Source organism: Typopeltis vanoorti, chromosome 1 (genome assembly GCF_054136105.1).
Source record: "Typopeltis vanoorti isolate ZY-2024b chromosome 1, IOZ_Tvanoo_1.0, whole genome shotgun sequence".
In the NCBI taxonomy this organism is placed as follows: Eukaryota; Metazoa; Arthropoda; class Arachnida; order Uropygi; family Thelyphonidae; genus Typopeltis; species Typopeltis vanoorti.
The window spans coordinates 132009191-132029877 of NC_143549.1; the positions used below are offsets into that span (position 1 = coordinate 132009191).

At 35.9% G+C, this 20687-nt stretch overlaps 1 protein-coding gene across 1 annotated transcript in view; it reads right to left on the reverse strand.

Moving 5' to 3' along the window:
* Positions 1-20687, reverse strand: part of LOC150110433 (angiotensin-converting enzyme-like) — a 135041-nt gene that overhangs the window by 78641 nt on the left and 35713 nt on the right. Inside the window, exons 12-13 of the mRNA XM_090398410.1 lie at positions 14957-15079; positions 9506-9687 (exon numbers count right to left, since the gene is read on the reverse strand). Of these exons, the coding sequence (XP_090254536.1) occupies positions 9506-9687; positions 14957-15079 (305 nt within the window). The remainder of the gene's footprint in view (positions 1-9505; positions 9688-14956; positions 15080-20687) is intronic.

Here is a 20687-nt window from a genome sequence, read left to right on the forward strand (position 1 = left end):
TCGTCATGGAATGTAAGGTGGACATCATTAAGTCGACTATTCTTAACGCTACGTGAGAACATCCTCTTCGAAAAGATCTCTTAGCACTTTTGAGGTTCCGGTATAACCTCCATGTCTTCATGCTTCTTTTTTCTTTGATAGACGGGTCTGATGTTGTCACTTTCTTAGTCGCTGTTACCTCGGCTATCATCTCTGCAAAAGTATAACGACAACAATTCCTGGGTCTATAAGGCGAGTGTTGTTTATTTTTTTATTTACATTATTATTATTATTATTATTATTATTATTATTATTATTATTATTATTATTATTATTATTATTATTATTATTATTATTATTATTTTATTTTTACAATTGAAACACAGTCAAAAACAAGATATCATTCAAACAACAATTTGTCTGGTGATTCAGAGCAATTCAGATTCTACCCAAGAATCTAAGAATAGTCTGTCAGGTAGCGTCTTAAAATATGGACTGTTCCAAGTAATGCTGTTTTTTGTAGGTCATATGTGGCCACTTCGTTTACGTTTAATTCTTGTAATTAGTTGGATAGCTTCTTTTGAGGTTAATTATTGGGATAATTATTGGGAGTCATCCCAATAATTAGCGATAATTATTGGAATGACTTTGGTGTGTTTAAGCCACAGTCGGCCAACTTCGATTGTCAGTTCTCGATATTTAGTCATTTTTTCCAGTTCTTTGTTATTAATGTTGTTATCACTGGGTACAGCAATATCAATAATCCAAACATGTCGTTCCAAATTGCCGTTACAAATTGTGCTCCAAATGCCGATCAGTTTGTATTCTAAAGTCCCAGAGAATTCTTGCTGTTTCGTTTTCCAATTCTGTCTCTATTTTATCTACTACCAATTATCAGAAGTAGGAAAGACATATATTTTTCAAACATGACAATGAACTATTTTGGTCACTTGATCATGGCGGTATTTATAGTCAGTTTGTGCTATTTTGCTGCAGGCACTGATCGGATGTTCTACAGTCTCATCTTTCTGATCGCATAATCTGCATTTACTGTTATTATTGATGTTCAAAATGTTTGCTTTGATTGCATTAGTTTGTAACGCCTGTTCTTGAGCGGCTAGAATAAATCCTTCTGTTTCTTTTTTAATATATCCATTATTATTATTATTATTAGTAGTAGTAGTAGTAGTCACTAATGTTTCTGTTTGGAATACAATTATTAACAAAGGTTAAAAATATTGACCCCTCGATACTCTTATAGCTGCTAAGCAGATTTTAGATAGTCTTACCACGGCACAAATTAACCACCATCTTACGTCCGGTCAGTCTTTGATCGGATGTATAACGACAGGATATGATTTCTTCAATATCAGTAGACCATTTTGATTCATTAACTTAAATCTCGTTTTAAGTGTGTATATGTATTTCCCCCGGGTTTCTCTATTTCCCATAATAAGGAAATGCTTTTTTATTTCTTTATAATAAACGACACTAGGTACGGAATATGGTTTAGTACAATGGTTCCCAAACTGTGCGCAGGGGGCGCTCTGTGGCGACGCTAAATATTCTAATATTTTCACCGAAATCTTATTGAGCTGTCTTGCGACAATACACTGAAGACAAAATTTGGCAGCATAGAACTTAGTGTATCAGGAAAAATCCTGATACACTTAAGGGCACCATGAACCGAACAAGTTTGGGAAACGCTGGTTTAGTATTTACAGTACTGTAAAAATAGCCTATATGGACAGTTATACATCTGTTTAATAGCATTTAATGGTTGATGCAATGTCTCTCACCCTGGTCTGATCACTAATCCAAGTAATGCGTCATCTATCTTGATCGGCGATACCAAGCAATGATTTCCCCGTATTCCTCTTGTTAATTATCAACCTTTGGGTTAATTTATTTAGTCAACGTCCATGTTGCACGTCTGCGTACTATGATCAGAAGTGTACAACTGTCGATTGAGTGTTTCACGATTTTACAAAGGCCACCTAGTCAAATTGAACTCTTCGCATAATTTCTTCCTCATAGTCTCCGCCTATTGGGATCTTTTGTCCTAGGATCTAGGAAAACATAGGAATTGACAATTTTTCCATGTTCCGTATGTACTGGCTGTTTCCCTATGCATTTATCATATATCATTTTTGTTTTGTTTTTGTTTACATTTAATCCTTTCGTTTTATTTTCTGCATCAATTCATTTATTATTCGTTGAAATTCTGTTCACTTGCCTAAAATGATGTCACCAATATTGTCATGAAGCAATGTGAAGCATGTAAAACCTGGTAGGAACAAAAACTCACCAACGTAAGGGATGATTTGGGGGCAATGTGGATAACATTAAAGAAGGGCAGCTGAAAAACAGCGACATCGAAATTATTTGGACTTATTTGACCAACAAAACAGGTTGTGCCCTTAAGTAGATCAGGATCATATAAAATCAAAAGATATGAAGGACGCATCCAACCAATATGCACAATTTCGACTGAAAGAACAACAGTTCTTCTAGTCTCTATAGGGAAATACAAATGCAGACAACCAATCGCCCGAAAAGAAATACAGGAATTGTGGAAGTCAGTCGGGGATAACACTGTTGAAAATAATAAAAACGCCTCATGCATTAAAGAAATGGAATCATAAATGAAGAAGAAAAAATGCATGTGATTACTAAAGAAATGATCAGAATACAAGCTAGAAAATCAGAAAACCTAGAAAAAACGAATCCACATGGATTTTGATTAAAGCAATAACCAGTCTACATAATGAAATGGCAGAAAACTGTAATTATTTTTCCCATCAGGCTCAGTCGAAGATTGGATGATATCTGGCCGTTCATTTCACTTCATGAAACATAAGAACAAGATAACAGACAGAGGTAACTATCGTCCAATAAAATTCTTTTCACCTGTGTTTAAGCTATTTACTGCAGTCATAGCGAATTCCATATTCCGAATTCCTTGCGTGTTGATTTAGTATTTATACAGCGCTAGAAATTGATCATATCGATATGGGAGATACAAGAATATGGGAGACAGGATCATGGCCTAGAGACCAGAAGAAATCCGTTTTCATACCACTACATAAGATGAGAGATATGAAGGATTTGAAGAACTATTAGTTTAATCTCTCATGCAAACAAGATTTTATTAAACATCGTTGTAAATAGGGTGGAGGCAGAGATGCCTGAGGAACAAGCAGGGGCTTCTTCTTTTTTTCCTCTCTTCTTCATCTATGTGGATGATGATGAGGCCGAATGAACTCTTTCTTGTTGTGATTTGGTTTTCAGATCCTCTTTTATTTTGTCTATCCATCTAATTCTGGGCTGTCCTTTGGATCATTTACCTTACATCGTTGCATTCAGGGCTTTAGATAGTCTTTCTGTTCCCATTCTAATCGCATGTCCAAACCATCGTAGTCTTCTTTCTTGGATTTTGTCTATTATTGTTATTTCTTGTTTTAATTGTTTCATTATGTCTTCGTTTCTTAGTCGATCCAGCAGAGATACTCTAAGTAATCTTCTTAGCCAACCCATTTCAGTAACTAATAATTTTTTCTCTTCAGCCTTTTTGAGATTCCAGCATTCACTTCCATAGAGGAGTATTGGGAGGACCATTGTTTCATAGATTCTTACTTTTGTTACTTGTTTGATGTCTCTTGACTTCCATATTTTATTAAGTCGTCCAAAAGTTTGGGATGCTTGACTGATTCGTTTGTTTATATCTTTTATAATTTCACCATTGTACTCAATAACTCCTCCAAGGTACGTGAAGTTTTCTACCTGCTCTAGATTCTTACTATCAATTTCAATTTTCAGATTGGTGCTTCTTTTTCCTATTTGCATAATTTTTGTTTTGTCTATATTTATGTTTAATCCAGATTTTATACACTCTTCCTTTATCTTATCAGAAATTCGCTGTAGATTTTCTTCTATGCTTCCAAGTAATGCAATGTCGTCTGCAAATTTTAAATTTGTCACATTTTCCCCATATATTTTGATTCCAGAGTCTTCATTGTTTAAAGCCTTATTGGTTGCTTCTTCCAGTGTAAGATTGAACAGGTCTGATGGCAGATTGCATCCCTGTCTTACTCCGCTCTCTGTGTGGAACCAGTTGGTTAAGGTGTGCTCCATTCGTACTGCACTTTCAGATTTTCTATACAGATTCTTTGTTATTCTTATGGTTTTGTTTGGAATTCCAAATTCTTCCATAGTTTTCCATAGTTCTCTTCTACGGATTGAATCAAATGCCTGACGAAAGTCTATGAAATTTATGTAGCAACTTTGGTTGTACTCTAGTGTCTTTTCTATTAGTTGTCTTAAGGTGAATAGTTGATCAATTGTGCTTCGCCCTGGTCTGAAACCGGCTTGTTCTTCTCCTAGTGCCAGTTCTATATATGACTTAATTTGTTTTTGGAGTATTTTCATAAAAACCTTGGAATACTGAGGAGGCTAATGCCTCTGTAATTATTGCATTGTGTTTTATCTCCTTTTTTGTATATGGGAGTTATGACTGATTTGGTCCAATCACTAGGCGCTGCTTCGTTTTTGTAGATCCTTTCAAATAATGTTTTAATGGTTCCAAAAGTTGTTCCTTTCCTGCTTTTAAGGATTCTGCATGTATTTGATCAATGCCAGGGGCTTTCCTAGTTTTGAGTTTTTTTATGCTGTGTGCTATTATTTCTTTGGTAAAGATATTTGTTTCCTCTTCCATTTCAGTGGCTGGAATCGTAATATCCTGGGAGCTGTTTATATTATATAAATCTTTGAAGTATTCTTCCCATCTGGCCATTCTTTTTGTTTTACTTTCAATTAGTTGTCCCTCTTTGTTTTTTATCATTATAATTTTTGTCATCCGTGTCTTACTAATTTGGTCTATTTGTTTATATAATCCATAAGGTTATTTTCTTTTGATAGCTTTTCTGCCATTTTGCATTTTTCTTCTAACCAGTTATTCTTGTCTCTTTTAACTAGTTTTCTAATTTCTCTGGTTAATCTATTATATTCATTTCTGTTATAATTCTGTTTTAGTTTTATGCTTTTCCTTTGATCGCTTAACCTTTTTACTTCATTCGAGATCCAATCCTTTTTACTTTCTCTTTCTGTGTAGCCTATTGTCTTTTCTGCCGAATTTAATATTATTTCCTTTAATTTGCACCAATGTTCTTCGATGTTTATATTCTGTTTTGGTAGTTCCTTCAGGTTTTTATCTAGTTCTAGTTGATATTTTCTTAGAATATTATTGTCTTGTAGTTTTTTTTTTACATTCCGTCTCCTTTTGACTCTAAAAGTGTTTCCAGATTTTAACTTTATTCTTAGTTTGCTAATACTAGCTTATGGTCTGATCCACAATCTGCAGAGAAGGATCTGCAGTTTAGAATACTTGATTTCCATCTTTTGTTTACAATAATATAGTCTATCATATTCTTGGTTTGTCTGTCTGGTGATATCCATGTCCATTTTCTTTGGTGTTTTGGATGTTTAAAGAGAGTGTTGGTTATTGCTAGTCTATTATTTGAGCAGAAGTTTAGCAGTCTTTTGCCATTCATTGCTTTCTCCATACCAGAACTTTCTGATTACTCTTGGCCATGTATCCCAGTCTTTGCCTACTTTTGCATTTAAGTTCCCCTTACAATTAGGAGATCTTGACTTGATGTCTGTTGTATTGCTTTTTTGCAAATCTATATAGAACTCCTCAAAGTCTTCTTCTGATGATGTCGAAGTTGGTGAGTATACTTGAATAATAGTTAGTGATCCGATTGATGTTTTAAATCTTACTTTAATTACCCTAGGTGAGATAGGATTGTAGGACAATAGAGAGTTTTGAGCCTTTGGTTTTAATATAAGTGCTACTCCTTCTTAGTGTTTGTTGTCCTCCCTGTGTGAAGTTAAGATTTTTGTACTGTCCATGGTGGAATTCTCCTTTTCCAGTCCATCTGGTTTCGCAGAGTCCAATCACTTCCCATCGGTAGTTGTCTAATTCATGCAGTAGTATTTCCAATGCTCTTTCCTGGTGAAGAGTTCTTACATTCCATGTTCCTATTCTTGTTATGTTTTTCCTGTCTATTAGGTGATGTTTTGTTCCAATAACATATTTTTAGCCTTTACTATCTTGGTTCCCTAATAGTGGGCGAGACCTTTGTTTGACCGGGCGACGGTTGAGCCGGCATGTATCTTTAGGTTGGTTAGAGTTCATTCGGTTTTAATGGTTAAGTTTTCGTCAAGTGTCAACCACCACTCCTTGACCTGAATTCAGCTGTTTTTTTTTATTTTTTACTAGATGGTGGAAACTACAGTTTGAGAGGAAAGAGTCACCCCCTAGCCCTCGAGTCCCATCAAGGCCAAAGATTAAATCATTTGTCTTAGGCAGATCATAGAAAAGCATGAAGAATTTATACCCCCTGTGTTAAGGCGTTTCATAGACAACTTCAGAGCTTTTGACTGTGTTCAGCATGTCAAAATGGGGAAAGTAATGAAAATAATGGATTTTCCTCAACACACTATCTGGTTGATAGCTAACTTGTACAGTGAGCATAAAGCCACGGTAGAAATAGGTGTTGGGTTAACTGATTGGCTTCAGGTTGGCAAAGAAGAAAGTTCAGAAAGTAGGCAAGGTTGCCTAATTTCTCTTCACTTGTTTAGTATTTATGCTGAGGATATCATGCATGTAGTACTGGATGATCTTAAAACAGGAATTAGGATAGGGGATAGATTGATCAGTAATCTGAGGTATGCTGATGATGATGATACAGTATTTCTCTGTAATGACAATGGCAAGGAAGAAATAGGCGAAAAAAGTTAACGAGATAAGTAAGAACAGAGGGAATTCAGCTCTTCAGAGGACTTTATTTGTGGCGTGCTTTGGTATAGGCAGAGTATGAAGCTGAAGTTCTTGATGCGAGCCACATGCATGCAGTAAGCCAGGGATTGGAAAGCCGATGAGGGTTATGGGTAGAATTGGAGATGAAGGCCTCGACGCCAGTGAGAATAATTTCTGCGTCTAGTTCGCAGCAGGCGTCAGGTTCAAATAAGTGTAAACAATTGTCAGACCAAGGAAAGAAAGAGGAGCAGAAATTGGAGGTGCCAGAGAATGCGAGGTTGAGAATAATTGGAGGAAAGGCTTTCTCTGAGAGAAGATCCAGAGTATTTGGAGAGTAAAGCGTGTTATCAGAAATTCCAGTAGACAGGTGTATAATTTGTGAACGATGTTAAGAACGATGTCAGGAAGATGACCTCACGATAGCTGGATTGCAAATTGTCGGGTTTCATGGAAATGAATGTGAAGAGAGATCTGAGTGGTTATCAGTGTTTGGAAACTGGTAAATACAACAAATGAACATTATTTAAATTATACCGGGCTGCGAGTTGCCCGGTATTGTACTATGTACTAGGACTACTTGCATTAGCTCACGCTAGTAATCGCCGATATTTTTATAGTTTACTGTATTCGGCATGAAACTCTCTGATTCCAATCTTTGAGTTTCTTATTCGGTTTTAAAACAATGTGGGATTTAATATCCTCTTAATTTTAAATAATGTTTATATCGCCGAAATGAAGCCTATTGGTTCTTTATATTTAAGTAACAACAAATAAATGTTACTAAATGGTGAAAGAGACCTTGAGCCAGAGGAAATCAAACGCAGGGAATTCTAAATTAGCCATTCTCTGGCAGACCATGTTCGATTTCACAAAGGCACAGGTGCCGCTCTTGAGGCGAAAAGAATCGTGAAGTGTGCAGTTAGGATGTGGGTAGTAGAAGATGTAGCTTAGCTGCAATCTGAGTTTCTGTCAAGAATAAGATGTTTGGGCTCGAAGACTGCAAGCGACGGTGGAGGTCATTTATGTTTGTGTTAATGCCAAGGATGTTAGCAAAATGGATGTGAAAGTGAGTTTTTAGTTAGGAGAGATTCTCGCTTGGTTTGTATGTTGCGTCTGGCTGTGATATGCTTTTTAATAGGAGTGGTTTATGAGAGAGATTAATTTTTGTCGCAATGTTATTGTCATTGTTTGTAGGAGGCTTCATAAGTTTAATGGGATTAGATGGAAAGATATAGTAGAGGCGTACACTGAGAGAAGGCAGACTCTCGGACATGACTCACATCGAGAAACCAGCCCCAAAGTCTCGAGAAACTTTGGGGCACTGTCAAGACATGGCCTAGACAGTGCCCCAAAAAACACCAAGTGAACTCACTCTCCAGGAACGATGTGGTAGAGGAATTTTGTGCCAGTTGACCAGGAAGTCTCCTGACTCGTGACTGACAAGTTCGAGCCTGTGCATACATTTGACAGCCAGCCTGCGGCACCACTATTTTAATTGCTGTAACCTCGAAATAGATGAAGTTATTGGTCTCTAAGTATGTTTGCCATGGCCCTCAAGGACATCATACTGCAAGGAGGAGAGGAGAGGGACAACAGAAACGGAAATTCTTGCTCTGGAGACGAAACTTGGTATTTGCCACTTCAGGGCTCAAATTTAGTAACAATCCCCATGTAATAACATTCATTTGTTGAATTTATCGATCTCCAAACAGTGATCACCATTCAGACACTTCACAGAACATTGCATACAGTAACACATAATCAATTATTTACATATGGGGAATGCAACATGAGGATTAAGGCTCGATAGTTAAACGATGGCTAAGGAGAGAGCAAATGGACAGTAATACCGAATTGCTATGCTTCCGTTTTGGATTCCATTAACTAGTGTGGCGACACAGAGTCCCTGTAGGGGTTTACAGTTGTTTCTCATAATTTTATGATTACTGGTTTGACACCATATTAAAAGTGTGATATGTGATATGAAAAGCAGGCAAATGCAGTTTAACAGTTTAACTCTAAATTATTTTACCTAGATAGCAGCCATCCAAGGATAGCCTACTATTTGTGTAAATATAAACAAAATAGTGAAAAACGAAAATGAAGTGCAGTTCAACTTGAAATCTTCGAAGCGATGTAATAACACAGCAAAGAAATCTTTAATTTAGAGTTAATTTAGAGAGCACTAAATTCTATTTTGGAATCCATGTCTGAAATATGATTATTTATGTTGCAGAGAGCTGAGAGAAGAGCGATCCGATTGCTATCCGACATGAGTGACAACTTTTATAATGAGAAACATATTTTATATGTACACAGATTTATATGTATTCTCTGATAATGATGTCTTTAAAACATTCAAATACAACAAATTATACTTTCCAAAAAATTATATTCTTGTTTTACTCCTTTACTTACGAGTAATTCTGAGCAAACAAAAGCTGAAGAGTCAGTTCGGTCACGCCTGTATAAAGGATTAAAACCAGAACATAATTTCCCATACATTCTAAAGTGATTACATTCTAAAGTATTGAAGATTCTTCATGTTAAGAAGTCTTACTAATTGCTTAAGTGTAAATCATTAAACATTTATTGATCATTTATGAAATTTTAAAATAATTTAAAATTAAATTTTAACAAAACTTTGAAACTGTTAAAGTTAAATAAGCAATAACTATTTGTTGTTAAAGTTAACTCCTCATGGACAAATCATTGGATCATTACTCTTCCATCCTAGAGTCTCATTTTCATTTTCCTTCTCCAACCATTTCATTAAAGGCTCAAAATACTCCAACATCGGCTTTGCATCCATCCGATTCGTTTCTCCTCTGGTGATGACTTCCATAGCTTGTTGCCATGGTTTTGATTCACCCAACTGGAGGGTATCACTACACATAATTTGAAGAAAGAAAAAAATGGAATCATATATAAAGGTAATAATTTCAAAAGATATAAATGAAAAACTAAACGACTATATTTCAAAGAATAAATATTTCTGAAAAATTATTTTCATAATTTTTGATGCTTACTTATTTTATATGTTTGCTGCCGAAGCAACGAAAAACACGAGGTCGATGTGCTGTGGCTGTAAATTGCACGTGCTGATCTAGCCTGATTGTTTATTTTGCAGATTGGGATGAGAAACACGAGTTTCCTAGACGATAAACTCAGCCATCCCGCATGAGACAACTTTTCAAACACACTCAGTAACAACTCAGTTTCATTTGTCCGGATTGCAATCTCAATTTCTTTTACAATCTTATTTTAATTCTAGGAGCAAGAAAAGCGCAATGGCGATAAATGGAAAACTATTTTGCTACTTTCCATCAAATAGCTTCTCTGATGATATTAATATTACAATTCATTCTTCGTCTTCATTCGACAACCTTTCTAGTACTCGAATGATTTCAACTCCAATATCGTAAACACTGGTCGTCTTACAACTTAGCTGAATGAGAGGAATCTAGTGAACTTCAACCCTAACGAAACATAGAAGCGTCTTAATTTTCGTATGAAAGATCTTTCACTTTACTACGCCTTACTTTTGATTATACTAAGATCCGAAATCAAGATTGAAATCTCTCCCAGTAGATTGTAAATCCATAAAATACTGTTCTGATTTTGGAGTAGGGAACCAAACACCTGTGTGTGTGTGTGTGTGTGTGTGTGTGTGTGTGTGTGTGTGTGTGTGTGTGTGTGTGTGTGTGTGTGTGTGTGTGTGTGTGTGTGTGTGTGTGTGTGTGTGTGTGTGTGTGTGTGTGTGTGTGTGTGTGTGTGTGTGTGTGTGTGTGTGTGTGTGTGTGTGTTATTTTAAGAAATCAGCTTGTTTAAACAGGTATGTCACTATAGTGCCAGTAGAACCAAAGAGGAGTCTTCTCCTGTTTGCCCTGTGCCACAACTCAGCCAAGAAGATTCCATTTTCCCAATCCCTGTTCTTCAATCTCCCAAATTTCACGTATTTATGGACAAAAAATGAAATGAATACATTTAAAGAATAAAACTTATTAGCAACAAGACTAATTGCTTTACATTTTAACATCGAATTATTTGGCCGGAATACCTATTTTTCTATCATAATCTCGAATTTAAGTATTACATTTCAAAATTACATCTCAAAGAATTTATTCAAATTGTCTCAAGCACTTTTGTGATTGTTTAATTATTCTGCAAAACGGATATAAATCCTCAAACAAAGTATGTGAAGTAATGTATCTATTAGCTTATAGTATAAACCGGCGTTCTTACGTCATGATGGTAATGTTGTGCCTGTTGATTAGACTGCAAAAATGAATCCTTTGATTGTTTTTATTTAAGAGAAACGTTGCTTTACATAAGCAGAAGCAAAGGTTTATTTTAGTAGCTGTCGCTTTTGATGTCACAGTAGCTCTGCTCCGCCAATAGTGATTAGTTTCTCTAAATGTCATCTAAACTGAGTATTATTTAAACAGAACTCTTAAAAGAGAAAATGCTTTAATTTTACGTATATCAAAGACTTTTATTTTACGTATAGGTATGCGACTGCCAATATCTATCCTCTTGAATTCCATGAGCATAGTTCCGGGAGATGTGGGTCGGGAACAGACTTCATTTGCTTCGGTGAATTACTGCCCAGAGGAAGTTCTGTTTGTTCGTACAAGCCTTCTCAGACGACGGCAATCTCATTCCTGAGAGCTTAGTCCTTCTTAGGACTACAGTTGCGCCTCTTAGATAAGCAAAGTGGGTTATGTTCCCGCTGGTTAAACATTCGGGATACTCACTTTTTTTTGAAACCCATCAGCTTCACCCACAATAAGCCCTTTATCCAACTCCGAAAGCTCCTTTGTTTTTCTCATTGTGATGAACACTATTGATGATTACTGACCACCATCACCACCAACAACATTCTTAAATAGCTACTTAGAACACGTGGTGACCCACGTGACCAAATATTTTGCATACGCTGCGTATATACAAAATAATGTTTACATACATCTGCATAAAGGTTTCTAATTCAATGGCCAGTATGTGTAGCTTTCAAGAAATCTCGGAGATTGGCTATTTGGACTTTTGCTGTTGACTCTGCAAAGTACCACAATGATTTTTTTCCAATTTATTCAAGTCTTTTTTTCAACTCTGTTTCTGCCTAAACAATGAGTCTCTTTACCCTCAAATTCTTCACTTCCAACATATTTTGTTGGAGGTGAATCCCAGTCCAATTTCTAACTCTTTTTCTAAATGTTGTACGTCACACTGCGCACTGTGAGCCAAGTTTCTATTCATTGCAACTCAATATTCCTAATATAATGAATATAATATTCTTACCACTCTGTCAAATTGTATTTTGGAGGGAGTCAGTGTATGGGGGTATGCAGGGGAACTGTTGAGATCATCCATGGACAGGAGACTTGGTTCCTCTTCTGTATCGGCAGTATATTGCTGGGTTTTTCACTTCACATGGCATGCTATTAACGTTTCCTACTTACTAAAAATGAAGGACAGATAATCAAATGCAATTATACTGGAGATCACAAAAAAATTTTAGTAATACTGTACTTAAAAAAAAAATATCTACTTCAACATTTGTGGCCTTAACAGCAGTATAAATATGATGTGCAAACGCATCATTCAAATCACACCTGCTATTCGTAACAGAACCCAAGCTGGCAACCTCGACTACCATTCACTTCGACTGTCTAAACTGTACTTTATGCAATTCCTTCTGTCACCAGCATGACACATGTACATTCATCAGAACACACATGCGATGTCAGAGAATGCCAAATCTAAATCTATGAAAGTGGAAATGAAATAAAGAAAACAAATAGTAAAGAGATGATCCTGACTTAAATAAATACTTTGAATAAGGTAGAGGAGTTTTGAATATTGCTATCAACTTCCACTCTTAATTGATATTCTTAATTCTACTATTATTTGAATGAAATAAGACAGATAAAAACACACTTTCTTAGAGAAATGGATGAGGAATAGCAGAAAGAGCAAAAGTAGTTTTGAGACAGCAGTCTGGTGTGAGTAGAAGTGGACAGGACAAAATATCAACTGATGTTACTAAAGACCTTTTTGGAGAGTTTTAAATTTAACCACGGCTTATTTTCGTATTGTCCAATTTCTAATTTTATTGTCCTTTTAATGTATTTTGAAAAATAATATTTTCTACCCCCCCTTCGATTATGAGTAATCGAAGGGGGGATAAAATCAATAGTTCTATAATTCTGCATGTTTTACACACATACATATAGTGGAATATGGATGTTCCAAATCACTTGATTTAAGCAGTTCTATGAAAAAATATGCTTCAGAATTTTCAAAAAAAAAAAAATATATATATATATATATATATATATATATTAAAAACAACTGAATTTGAAGTAAAAAAATGTTATGCATGGAACTAAATAAAAAAATTTAAATTTTTAGGAGAGATAATCTTAATAGATAGCCATACATGGTACTAATGTACTATAGGTTGACTAACCAACTTCCTGTGTATTGGCCCAACATTTAAAAAAAAAAAAAAAACTCGGATACGTTCATGTGGCCCACATTTATTTCATCAGATAGGTATCTTCAATTCCTCACAGAAAGATGTAAGTGGTTCAAAAATGAAAGAGAAGTTACCACAGGAAACAAGATAACAAGAGAAGAGCTTCTCCATCTACACTAATAGAAGAAAAGTATGCATATTTCTTCTAGTAGGTGTAAGTGCAAATAAGCATTAATAGCTATATAAATCATCCGCTTTATTCTTTAAGTTAAAGATGAAACGATTCCACTGAGATATCTTAACGATTGACTAGAAAAAAAAATATATCAAAATTCTATATTTTACACAATGAGAGTAAATAATAACATTTCATAAAAATGAAACACATGATTAATCTTAGAATACTTTACGATTATTATCTATCAGTAATGATGAGGAGCCTGTGTAGCTCAGTGGATGTGGCGTTTGCACACCACCGCGCTAGGCCGCACGAAGGAAGTCTTGGTTTCGAGTCTAGTCGGCGACTAGAGGCAATTTTTCTAAGCCTTTTTTCGACCGGTTCCCGAGTTAGTCGATCTCTGGCACGGGCAAGCAGGTTTTTCCTCCCGGAAACTCGGGTTTTTCGTCCTGTAAACTCAAGAAAATCGACCGTAGAACCCACATTATTTCAGACATTAAATATATTGTGTTAGGGTTAGAGACCACGAGATGGCGGCACATTTGAGCCGTCTCTCTTCACTGCGTACCGCTTAATTAGTGATAGCCTTGGGCCATCTGTCTCTGATTGGGTACCAGTGGAGATTGAACTGCCCACTCAGTCTCCAAAAGTTAGATAGGGCTAAATGGCCTCGCCTACTCCCGTATATACGGGAATAAAAAGGCGTTAGCTGATTTTTTTTTTTTTTTTTTTAGTAATGATGAGAATGAGATATTCTAAAAAGTGGACTAATTATAGAATATTTTCCTCTCAAGTTGATTAAATTCAGGCGAACCCCAACTTACGAACATAACGCATTCTTTAAGATGTGTTTGTTAGTTGAATTTCTATAAGCTAAATTTATTTATTTATATTTTCATAAGCTATATTGTTAACCTTATAATGTATCGTTGAACTTTGGGTATCATAAAATGCTCGTATGCAAGAGTTCTGTGTTCGTTAAAGGAATTGGTGTCGTAATTTATTAGCTCATATGGTGTACGTAAGTAGGAATTGTTCGTAAGTTTTGCTTGAAAGTTTCTAAGGAGTAGTTCGAATGTACTAACTTCCATGGGAGTACTTCTCACGTTATCTTCCAAGCCAGCAGTGATTATAAATGTAAGTTAAAACAAGACTGGTACTGAAGGGTGGACAACCCTTTCGCTATGTGGTCTACCTGGTTGGGATGACAATAAAACAATTTATTACAACAAAAAATGAGTGTTACAGTGAATTATGAAAACGGATTCAACGAAAATTATGAGTTTGTTTATCGATAAATTTATTTGGAGATGAACTGTCGTTCAATGAATTGTTATTTGTGGAACGGTTTTTTTCGACGAATGCTTCGTCAGTGAACTTTTCCTTCAAATAATTGTCATTCGATAAACTCGATCAATTTTCATGGCACTATCCCTACGTCAAGTAAGTCAATTGTGAGATAACGTCTTGTTTCGATAATATATTTTGCATTGCTTACCTTAAAATCTTTCCAGCTTCCTTGGACTGATAGATGTCGCATTTATACAGAGGTCCTTTATGTCCCGCAGCATCACACAGAGCTTTATGGAATTGGAACTGGATACAGTAACTTACAAAATATCTGAAAACAACAAATATTATTATTATTTAATTAAAATTTATGATTACATATTTTAATTACATGTGATACATACATACATTTGATTCCATACGATATATACATTATGTGCGTTTGATTCCATATGATTTATACATTGATTACATTTAAAAAAAAAATTCAATCTTTTAAGCTTATTTGTTAGGCTTATCTGAGGATGACAGCAGTTGGTTATTATTTATTGGTTTGTTTGCTATGTTGGGAAGTAGTCTGATGTTTAATAGGTTTGATTTCCACTACAGCCGTTGATTGAAAAATTCGCACGCACGCACGCACGCACACACACACGCGCGCGCGCGCGAGAGAGAGAGAGAGAGAGAGAGAGAGAGAGAGAGAGAGATAACTTGGAATGTCGTGATGCATCGCTGAACTAGAAGCCTGAACTAATATATTTAGGGTGCGTGTTTCTTGTTCATAGAGCTCTTTTCCTTAGAGCTCCTTTCAGGCTATTGTAGTTTGTAAGGTTTCTGTATTCAAAAGGCAATTCGTTTATCATGTCTGGGATGTAGAGGTTTCGTGTGGCCTTTCGATAGTGATTATTGTATTTATATGTGATATAATTAGTTGTCTGAGGTCTTGTTATACAGTATGTATTTCTGACTGTCCTGTAGTTGGTATCGAAATAATGTTTTAGCAAAGCTGCATAGTGACATAATTATTTTTCTGTCAGTATTTTGTGTTCTGATATTGCAGTGTATATAAAGTTGGTATTGTCTCTTTGTTCACAAAAGATCAGTTTTATCATTTTGTACTGTAACGACATTAATATATTTAGTTTGTAGGGTGCACAGAAAGTATACATTGTTATAGCGTATCTTAGAGTATTTTGGCATAGTGCATTGTATATTTAGGCATGTGGGAACGATGCCTTTTAACTTGTAGAGTTTACCAGTTATTGTTCGGAGTTTGTTGTGTAGATGGTTTATGTGGCCATTCCAGTTCATATCTGCATCGAAGTAAATTCCAAGGTATCGTATTGTTTCATCCTGAGTGATTGTAGTGGTTTTACTGTTCTGTGTATTTTTTTATGTTGGAGAGTGGATGTTGGATGGTTAGATATTTGTTATCAACTGATCGGGTCAGTGGATTTCTGAATATCATTAATTTTGTCTTATCTGAGTTTAGTGTATGGTGTTTTTGGTGAGCCAGTCTATGATCAGATTTATGTCATGTTGCATATTTGTTTGGGCCATGCTTGCATTATTATGGATGGGGTGTAGCTGTGTCATCTGCGTATTGGAAGCTCTCTACTTTGGTTTGACCCGATATGTGTGTTATGCTTTCTGTTTTGAAGATAGTTTGTAAACCACCTGTACAGAGGCTCATCTATTCCAGCATGTCTGAGCTTTTCTAATAAGGTTTGATGTGTGAGTGGTCCAGTTCAATAGATCAATAAAGACTATGATGGCAGTTTGGTTTTTGTCTAAGGCGGTATTAATTACGTCTGTAAAGTCTTCCAAGAGAGATGTTAGTCCCTTATATTTCTGAAAACTGTATTGTGTTTTGTGGATAATATGACAGTTCTCTGTGTATGCTGTGAGTTTCTTTAGTACGACCCGCTCCATAATTTGATTGATAATTGGTAGTTTGCCATGGGTCTGTAATTGCTGATTAAATTTCTTTTTCCATGTTTGTATATGGGTGTGATTATGGCAGCTGTTTTGATTGTGTCCAAGTGGCGGATCACGTTTTGTGATTGGGGGAATATTTCTGTGCAGTTCTTGGATGGAGTCTCCAAAGTATTGGTTAAAGGCATTTGCTAGTTGTTGGATAGATTTTGCGTCTTTCATGAAGGTGTGTTTTATGGTTTCGGAGGCGGTGGTGTTGGAACACAATCTAGCATCTCGTTGATCAGATGCCAGGTTTGTTTCATGTTGTTTTGTACAGAGATTAATTTGTCTCTGTAGTAGTTTCTTTTTGCATTTCTTATTTGTGTTGTAAGGCGATTTCTTGTTATCCTATATTCAGTTTTTAAAGCTGTTATTTGGATATCGCTTTAATGCTTTCCATAGGGTGTTCTTTCTTTGCATTTCTAGGATTAAGTTTTGTGTTATCCAAGGATTTTGGGTTTTTCTTGAACGAATTCTGACTTTCTTTGCAGCTTTCTTATATATTTCCTCCAGTGTGAGTTTGATGTTGTTGTTTAAGATATCTACTGAATCTGATGCCATGTGTTCCCAGTCTGTTTTTCTTATTTCGTCGTTGACAATTTCTTCGTCTATTATTGTTTTGTGTTGCTTTTCATATGCGGAGCATTGCATGGATATTGTCTTGGTGTGCAGGTTTAGAGCCGTGAAGTAATGATCTGCTACTTTGCATTTTATGACTGATGCTGTGTAACTGTTTGGTGGTGCTCGGATGTTTATATGATCCAGGCAGGAAGCAATGATAGTATTTCCAAATATTTCTTCTCTAGTACATGATATTATTGTTGGTATTAGGTTATACATGGATAGCGTGTCTAGGTATTGTACAGTGTTGTTCTGGTTTTCGTTTGCAATATTTATGTTTTTATCATTAGGTATTCGGTTGAACATATTTCCTGGCGTGAAAGCCAGCAATTGAGTTCGTGCAAGAATTTTATCATGTTTAAGTTTGGTGGTCTATAAATAGCATTTAGTATTATGGGATGCTGTCTATTAGTGGTATTAGTGATTTCGATGCAATGGGTTTCAGCATGCTCAAACTGATAGACAGTTTCATTTGCTATTAATTTATGTTCGATAAATGCTAATATTCCACCCCCTCTTTTTGCTTGGCGGCATGATCTGTGTTGTTGGAAGCCTGGAATTTGGAAAGCAGTAGCTTCGTCATTAGTTATGGATATGTCTGTTAGGACACCAATATATCAATAACACGGTATAATTCCCCAGATAAGCCTGTAACAATAACCAATGTTTTCGGATGCTTCTGATTTTAATATGTAGGATGGAGAGTCCTCTCGCTTGTACTGTGTGTGTTGTTTCCATGCATCATGCGAGTCAAAAGTACAATTGCTGATGTATTCTGGTGTAATTGTGACTTTCTCAAGGTTATCTTGCCGTCTCTGTTCCACAAAAATTGATATTTTTTTTTTGTTTTTGCTTTTTTTGCTTGGTTGTATTGTCAGACGAACTATAACTGGTGCGGATGTGGCAAGCCTTGCTTTTTGTTCTTCCTGGGAATCCGATTTATGGTCAGAATATCCTTATGTTGTAGGGGGATGTCAACTGCATGGCCTAACTTTAAAACTACGTCTTTGAGATTTTTTGTGGATGCAGTTTCTGGAAGACCGTTTATGACAAGATTTTCTTTATATTGTTGCTGATTTAAAGTTCGTATTGCAGTTTTAGGGAATTAAGTTCTTGACGGAGTTCGGATGTGTCTTTCATCATTTGTGTCGTGTGACAGTTAGTACATTAATGCTGATTTTAATGTCTTTTACCGTTTGTAAGACTTCTTCGACTGTTGAATTATTATATTTAACAAGCTCTTCATATTCGCTAATTTTTTTTTTGTAATTTGTTCGTTCTGTTTATTAAAGAGCTCTTGCACAAGATTTACTAAGCTGGCGTTTATATTCTCTAAACCTTTTTCTAGTAAAAAATTTACTGAATTCAAATTATAAGAGACTCACCTGTATATTTTTTGTCTGTTCAGTTTATCGTCCGATTCTTCCTGCGGTGTAATCGGTTGCGCCGTGGGTGGCGGCGTTTCTCTGTTCTCTCTGCAGTATAGGCACTTCCATTCCTCTCGTTTGGTATTGGATTTGAGTTGCCATGTTGTTTCTGAAATTCAGGAACTTTTAAAGTGAAGATTCCTAAGGCACTTCTTGCAGGTTATATGATTTCTGTCGGACGATAAATCTTTCAGGCACTTGTTGCACTTCATGACTCAGCTTTCTTCTCTTGAGCAACCGTAAAGATGACGACGTCCTTTGTTCTTTGCCCGTTGGTGACCACGGTGAACTCTGTTCAATTTTCAGCACACTCAAAATTTGGATTCCGCTTGGCCGATTTCGGTGAATTATATATCACTGTCTTCAGCGTGACAAGTAGAATTACTTTATGACACTTTTAAATTAAAAACAGGAGTTAGAACCACTTTAAAACTATAAAAAACAGGAGCACCGATACCACCGTGCAGCCGTTCGTATGCCTATCAAAAGCCTCATGCCAGACGTCCACAGTTTCAAGCAAAAAAAGACCATGCCACTCATCACATTCTCGAGTGCATTTCACTCTCCAACCAATCTCCATGCAAAGAACCTGCTTCTCACTCCGTTGCACAGGTCCAGGGATGGACTCTTGTTCTACTCTTCTCTTCCTATTCCTTATGAAAAAATCTCCACATTAATTTGGTCGCCACCACTCACCAATTTGTACGTCTCGATTATAACTCTTCTTCTTTTATTCACAAGGCTCTGCAATTTGCATTCCTTGGTCTGTATTCGTATCCTACATTCCATAAACCTGAAACCGATTTAGTGAAATTTCTCTAACTCTCTCTAAATATTCTCATTCCCTTGAAAACCAGACCATATCTACACACAGTAATTTATATGCGACCTAATGAATGCCTTAAACAAGGGAACCATAATGTATTTGTACTGCATGACAAGGTTCTCCTCATTATTGTTGGAATCCATTTGCATATTCTCACAATTTTAGCAATATGACTCCTAAACTTCAAATCTTTGTCCCCCATCACCTCCAGATTTCTTCTCTCTCTCTCTCTCTCTCTCTCTCTCTCTCTCTCTCTACCTCCTTTAAAATTACGCCATTAACTGTATACCCTGAATCTTATCAAATTTCAACCCTTTATATTGTGAAATATTACCGGTAGCTTTGCTTGCTTACACGCTCACACAATCTACTGGGATCTTGTACGGCCATAATGTTTGCTCTGTTCCTTATAATTTTCCCAACGTTGCATGAATGCAAAGAGCTTCGTATCTCCAGTTTAAGCCTGTCCTAATATCATTAACATACAATGTAAACACAAATGGTCCCAAAATACACCTCTGCTGTACTCCGCTAATGATCCTCCTCTTTTTGCAATGACACAACCCCACTGATGTCTGAAAAGCGATCACCTATTCAACTCATTAGTCTCTCATCCAATCCCATTCGTTTCAAGTTAGTTACCAAACAAAACGACAACTTTTTTAAAATTTTCTTATATAATTTTAAGAACGTCATCTCCGTTTCATCATTACTAATCTATTAAGACAACGGAACACATTTTTATAATATAAAAGTTTTATCCACATAGTCACATAGTCCGTGCAATTTTACGTAAAATGCGTTATTTCAAACGCTACATCTATAATCTTTGAAGAAATAATTCACATTAGAAATTTCGCAGCAGTGAACTCTGTAGCTCTTAAATTGCCAGACCTTTGCTTTCCTCATCTGAATATCAAGAACAAACGAAAACAAAATCTTGTATAGCTGAAAATATCATGCCTCTTACACTATGCGTATGAAAATTATGTTTATAATACTAATAGCAATTCATCCATCTCGGTTGGATTCTTACTTTCTTTCAATCTTAATAATAGTGACGCTGTTGGCAGATAAAAACGTATCTG